Raw genomic sequence first — 6,784 nt, 5'->3', positions numbered from 1 at the left:
AGTCACGTTTCAATCACCGAACTCCTCTCCAGTACTTAAAAAAGTATTATAGAGTGAGAAAGTTAATCACTATAGCCTTACTATGGCTAAACTGGCCCAAAGAGATGTTAACCGTATTTTTAGGAATTTACTTCTCATCAGTGGAGAGAGCTTGCAGATACCATTGCAGATACCATGTAACGTGCAGTCAAGTTATGGTGGGGGGTGGTTGGGCATGAAAAATAGCAGGTAGTCCTTACTGGTATCCACCTCCTTCTCCCCACTCCCTAGTCTAGAAGCTAGAAGAGGGTCACACAGCCCAGGCTGGTGGGGGTAGGGGGGAAGCTTCTGATTTGTCCCTTAACTGACTAAACCTGCATTTCCTGGGCAGATTCTCTGGATATTTCCCCTGAAAGGACATTAAAAAAACCAATTGCTTAACTTATCTCTCTCTCTGGCATTTTGAAACACCCTCTTATTTCCTTTCTCTGATGCCCATACTCCGCCTATTCCTCAGCCCTCAAAGAGGGACTTTATTTTCCTCTACCTTAGCTATTTAAGGGCAATTCCTACAGAGTGGCTATTACACACAAGAGAAAAACAAGCGCTTGGGTTAGGAAGACTAAAGCCATTTACAATTTCCCAAGACTAAATCTCCCCCCATCACACCCCCAGGATCAGGAGCCTTAAGTGCCAACCTTTATTCTTTCTTTCTCTCTCCCGTGGTAAGTATGTCCTCAGATCTGCCAAACAGTAAGGGTGCTATGGGGGTTCTAACTGGGAGCGTTTTTCTCAGGCCTTTTGGGTGGTCGCAAGATTCCCGAAACCTGGGGGATGTGGGGCAGTAACGTTTGGGAAGATGGAGTGGGCTGGCTGTCTTAGGAGCCTCTCTTCGCCGGGTCGCGAGAAGAGAGCATCTCCGCCCCAGTAACCGAGGGCTGTGCGCACCCGCCCCCCTCTGCGTGAGCGGCTCCGCCCACAGCTGCGCGCGGGGCGGGGCCAACGTCACGTGGTCAGGGAGGCGGGGCGAGCGGGGCGCGCTGAGTAGGCGGTCTCCTTGCTGTGGACCGGCAGATGCGACTCCTGGAGCGCGGGGTCCTGGGAAGGTGTGCACAGGTTTGCTGGCTGTGAGGTGGACTTGTGTGGTTTTCTCCTCCCTCCTTGCAACCCATCCCCAGTGTGGAGTCACTATAGGGGTTTTGTGTGCTCTGGTGAAAGGAGATGAGGTAGGACCCACTTTGGAGCAGAAAGTATTTACAATCCAGAGGAACTCCTCTCAGTCACTTCTAGCCTGAGCGAAGATTGTTAACGTGTGCCTTCAGACTTCAAAATTAGCTCCCTAAATGTAGCTTCTGATGAGGAAAAAGAAGGTTTTTTAACTGGTGACATGGAGAGAAAGTGTAATCTCTTTTTTTCAATAGCGCCCCCAAAGCAGTGCCTAAACAGCCTTTCCTGAACCAAGGCAACCAAATAAAACCCAGCTTATGCTAAAATGCAATGCTGGCTGGTTATCCAGAGATTAGTCGCCTGTCCAAGTGTATTTAAAGGGAAATTTGATCCAGGCGTTTGTTTGGATCCTAGGATAATTCTCATTCTTATGCTTGCCTTTTGCCTTCTCCCTCCCTCCTCCGCTCAAATGCCACACGCTTCTGTAACACATTGTTTTAGATTTCAGCAGAGTTAATTTCTTAATAGAAAACGAAAGGCTATTGAGCCAAGACAGAGCTCATTGTGTTAAGAAGAAGCATGTGTATGTTACCAAAACATGGGGCTTATCTAAAATAAATTCAGAGTTTCAAAAATTGGGACCCATCTGAAATCTGAAATCTCTTGAGAGAAGAGAGAGGTGTGTAAATTATCCCATAAATGACAGAGGAAAGTGTATCTTGAAACGAGGGAAGAAACTTGTGATTTCCTTAGATAAAAGTCAGGAAGGAGCTGCCAGGTGCTGTGAACAGTCATTACTGCAAGGCTTCTCTCGTTACTGTCCTGGTTTTTCCTCAGGAGTGTGAATCCAAAACTGCTCTGGAGTTTTGTTCTATTGACTGAATTTTTTTTTAAGATTTTTTTTTATAATGTATGTTGGGGAGGGGGTGTTTTATGTTTGAGGCAATCAGTAGAATACCAGGGACCTCAATGAAAATTGTGAGGTCCATTGAATTTAGGAAAGACTGGTACTTTAATTAACTTTTTCTTATAACCAAGATGTATTGGTGTATGAACCTATGTGCAATTCTGTGTAAGTCGCATTCAGCTATTTGAACTCTTCAAATTGTCACTGGGTGGTAAATAATAAGGTGAATAGGGTATATCCAAACTGTATCACATTTGACACAGTTTAATAATTATGTGTAAACCTGGTCTGCCCCACTGATATATAGTCACTCTAGTAACGAGGCACGGATGTTATTTAATCAGTCATGGAGATGGGCTTGACATTTGAAAGACTTACAGAGAGCTAGTCCTTGACTGACTTCTCATTCTGCTTCTGAGAACCAATCGTGTGTTAATGGCTGGGTTTGGAGGAGCTAATGTCCTTCTGATAGTAAACTACCTGTCCAGGATATTCTGGTGTCTGCATTTCACCTGAGGTGATTTTTTTAAAGATAAAACAAAACTCATCTTCCATTAATAAAACTAGGCACAACTATGGAAGAACTGGAAAGGCTCAACAAAGAAATTGAATCTGTCAAGACTGAGGTTGAAGAAAAGCAAAAGAGGCTCTCCAAGTTTACTTTAACGCTTGAAGAACTACCGCGAAGCCACATTGCCTCCTTGAGTGACACAAATTTGAGGCAAGATTTTCTTGAATATAATAGCCTTCTTCCAAAGGATAAGTGGAATGACCCATCAAAGAACAAAGTGAGTCAGCCTAGAAAGTATGTGCTGGACCACAAATGTCCAGCAACAGATCTTGAATATGATCCCTTGCTCAGTTATTCTGCAGGGCTGCTTGGCACATCGAAAGCCAGGCAGGATGAGACTGATACACAGCACGTCTGCCACTTGAAAAAATCTGTGGGGGAAAATCGCCACAAGTCCCAGGAGAGCCAAAGACCTTATGTTTCACCAATAAGAATTACAATAAATCTTCAAGAATCTGATGAAGATGACCTTGTAATGGATGTACCTCCCGTCATGCCTATTTCTAAAAAGTCTAAACCTTTGAGAGGTTTCAAATATCAGAATATGGACAAAAGGTTACATATAATGTCCTCAGAGGAGAGAAATCTTCAAATTAGCGGCACAGAAGTGGAAAAATTAGAGAAAACCCAACTAACCACACAAATAGATGATGACGGTAACAAATTAGAACCACCAAAATGGCTCATGCAAGGTTCACTAGATATTAAAAGTGACTTAAACTTATATGGTGTTAAAAGCCACATTTCTAAGATGGGAAGCTTTGGTGGTGAGAAAAACTATGTCTGTGTTTCAGAAGAAAGCATACCTTGTGCACCTCTCAGTGACAAAGAAATACAGAACAGAATCTGTAGCGAGAGTTATCCACGGAGTAAAAAATACGTAAAAACAATTTATGATGCTCAAAATGAGGAAAGTGAATGTCGGTATTCAACCCAGCCCCAAATCTCTTACTCAGATGAGCGTGCAGAAGACAAAGTGCTGAGAAGACAAGACAAGAGTCAGGACTTCACTACTTTTGAAGACAGCAAATCAGTTGAATTTGATTTTGATAAGGAGCATACTGAAGAGGACACTCCCTCTGATTCAGATGACACCATGAAGGAATGTCTTCAGATTTTCACTGAGTTCACGGAAAGTAAAGCTTGTAGAGAGACTACTAAACAGGTCAGTTTTTTTTTTTTAATCCTTTTCCTAAATTTAAAGGAGTTTCCCTTAAATACATACTCTATTCTGAACTCTGTAGAAATATTAATTATATAACGTGTATATAATATATATTCTAATACTTGTGATTAGTAATATATTGGAATGACAAGGCAAAAACCTTGATAATTGGCTGGATAGAGTGTTTTATAGACTTGACAGATTCCAGAGGCCATGGTAGTACATACACCAACTTATAGTTGATTTCCCAACTTAGAGAAATCTTCTATAGTAGTGTATGCATGTCAAGTGATTCAAATTATTTTTTTTGGTGAATTATTTCTTAATAAGTTGCCCCATATTTTGTAGCTTGAATTCCTGTGGCTCTTCAGGAAGAATACTAGAATTGCCTTTACTCTGCTGAAATTGGATAATTCTTATCTTTTCCCCACTAGGCTTCAGGAAAGCAAATGGAATTTGAGATGTTGTATTATCAAAACACTTCTGGACCAAAAAAGAGAATTGCACACATTGCCAAGTTTGATGTGAGTTATTTAGTTCTTCTCTCGTGGGGCACATTATTTTATAAAGTGCATGCCTTGTCATTTTGAGCTTTAAGTATGTTCCATTACTTACTGTCTTGTTATCCACCTGGGGGCACAAGTGGACACTCAGTAAGTTGATTCCTACTTGTAAGCATTTTCTGCATCCTTCATTTTCTCCCCATTATATAACATTTTCATTAAAAGCAGGTATGTTGTTAATGCATAGCTTTTTAACTATAAATTGCTATGGTTGATCCTCATTATTTCCAGATTCTGTATTTGCGAATTCACCTATTCATTGAAGTTAATTTGTAACCTTAAAATCAAGACTTGTGTTTATGTGGTCTTTTGTCAGCCAGGATAATGGCAAAAAAAAAAAAAAAAAAAAAAAAATTGCCTCACATGCACATTCCCAGCTAAGGTTGAACAAGGCAATACCGCCTTCTTGTTTCAGCTCTCCTATTGTTAACATATGTCCTTTTCTCAATCTATTTAGTGCCATGTTCTTTGCATTTTTGCAGTGTTTGTTGGTGATTTTGCTGGTTAAAGTGGCCCCCAAGTATAGGGTTGTCTAGTGTTCCTGAGATCGAGAAGCCTGTGATGTGCCTCACAACGGCGATGAGTTAAATAAACTCTGTGTAGGCATGAGTTATAGTGCTGTTGACCAGGAGTTCAATGTTCATGAGTCAGCAATATATACTAAGTAAAGAGTCTTTAAACAGAAACACACATAAAACAAAGGTAGGTTATTGATTGGAATATGACAGGAGACTCTCTTGAACCTAACTCTGTGTTTGCCCTAGGAGCCATGGTTCAGTATTCCCCGATTTGTTGTTTGTGGGACTCTGTAGAACAGCAAGTGCTGTGAATAAGGGGAACGAACTGTAGATTTTCAAAGTCCTTTAAACCTCTTGTAACATTGTATGTGCTGAAGTTCTTTGACGTTCCATGTAAGGAAGTTAAGGACGCAGTGCTGTGAGAAGTATTCCTTTATCACTTTGGGGTTAAAAAGTGCCATTTAATAAACCCCATTTCTCGGCTCCATTCTCTGTAGTACTTGGACTTGGGACACACGGACAGCAGAATCTTCTGCATGGCGTAAATAGAGTTTATGCTTCCAAGTCCCAAATAAGAACCTGGATTCTGGTTCTTTGCAGAATAGTTAGATGTCCTTGGGCAAGTTATTTAATTTCTCTGAGCTTCATTTTCTTTATCTGTGAAATGGAGATATGGAGTATCTCTCCAAGAGTCAGATATATAGGTACCTACTTGAGTAGTTTCCCCTTCTCTTAGGAAAAAATTTCTGGAAGCTAATATTATTTTCACTTTCCCCCTTAAAAATTTTTTCCCCACTTAAAATAAATTCTCAGAAATGGAAATAACAGGACAAAGGAAGATAGAATTTTAACATTTTAAAAGTATGTTGCCATATTGCCTTCCAGAAGAGTTGTAACAGGGTACAGTCCTATAGGGGTTTCAGGGTTCCCGTTCTACAAATCTTCACCAAAAATGGGTGTTAATTTTTTTAAAAAAACCTGTCAGTCTGGATGACATTTTATTTCCTTGTTTTGTATGACATTTCTTTTGTTACTAATCAAGCTGAACATCCTTTCTGGCGTTGCTTTCTCTCGTACTGAATGTTGCCGTAGAAAAGTCTGAGGCTAGCCTGCTATTTCTCCCTTTATGCATCAGCTGATACTTTTACCTGGTGACCTAAAGAACTCCTTCCTTAAATTCCGGTAACTTTGGTAGGATAGGTCTTCCTCTTAGCTGTTTTATTCACATTTTTACCTGCATACAAAATTAAGTGTCATTTTCATAGGAGAATTAATGTGTTCTTCTATTTCAAGAAAATTTTCTTGTATTATATGCTTAAAAGGTTCAATTTTCTTCTCAGTTTATTTCTGGGAATACTCCATTTATGTGTGTGTTGTATTACATGGGGTATTATAAATGTAGTCTGTTTCGAAAGCCTCTGTGCAGAAAGGGAAAGTGAAATGATGAGTCTTCTCAAATTTTAAAATCATTTCTCTGCGTTTTCTGTTGATGCTTTCTAGGTTCCAACCAGTAAAGAGATCATTAGCCCATTGAGGGAGGCCATTCCCCCACTAATTAGTCACCCTGCAATCCTTCGGGCCCAACAACAGGCAGTGCAGATAATGGCTGACATAAAGAGTGGGCAGGCTTTTCTTGCTGCCCCTTCAGAACAAAAGAAAATATTTGCGTGTCCGATCTCTCAGACCCATAGGAAAGCCTCAGAAGGTATGAGAAAAATCAGTTAAGAAATGGAATTTTACCTTATTTTAAAAAACCTTTCCTATGAAGTCCACATATTACCAATTATAGTTGAGTCACTGACATGGAACTTTATGTGAAATAATATGATTAGCATGATAATTAAATCATTTATGCTATTTATCCCTGAATGCTAAGCCATAGAGGTAATATTTTGCAAGCCTGTCTACATGGAA

General features: G+C 40.2%; 1 protein-coding gene across 1 annotated transcript in view; it reads left to right on the top strand.

Moving 5' to 3' along the window:
• The first annotated feature begins 2,111 nt into the window (after window positions 1-2,111).
• Window positions 2,112-6,784, top strand: part of LOC123850277 (uncharacterized) — a 31,053-nt gene continuing 26,380 nt past the window's right edge. Inside the window, exons 1-3 of the mRNA XM_045883678.3 lie at window positions 2,112-3,789; window positions 4,224-4,313; window positions 6,371-6,575. Of these exons, the coding sequence (XP_045739634.1) occupies window positions 2,629-3,789; window positions 4,224-4,313; window positions 6,371-6,575 (1,456 nt within the window). The 5' untranslated portion in view covers window positions 2,112-2,628. The remainder of the gene's footprint in view (window positions 3,790-4,223; window positions 4,314-6,370; window positions 6,576-6,784) is intronic.

Source organism: Mirounga angustirostris, unplaced genomic scaffold (assembly GCF_029215605.1).
Source record: "Mirounga angustirostris isolate CCGP_5_RB_7025 unplaced genomic scaffold, mMirAng1.0.hap1 SCAF_15, whole genome shotgun sequence".
Taxonomy (NCBI): domain Eukaryota; kingdom Metazoa; phylum Chordata; class Mammalia; order Carnivora; family Phocidae; genus Mirounga; species Mirounga angustirostris.
This window is presented reverse-complemented; position numbering and strand designations above follow the sequence as displayed.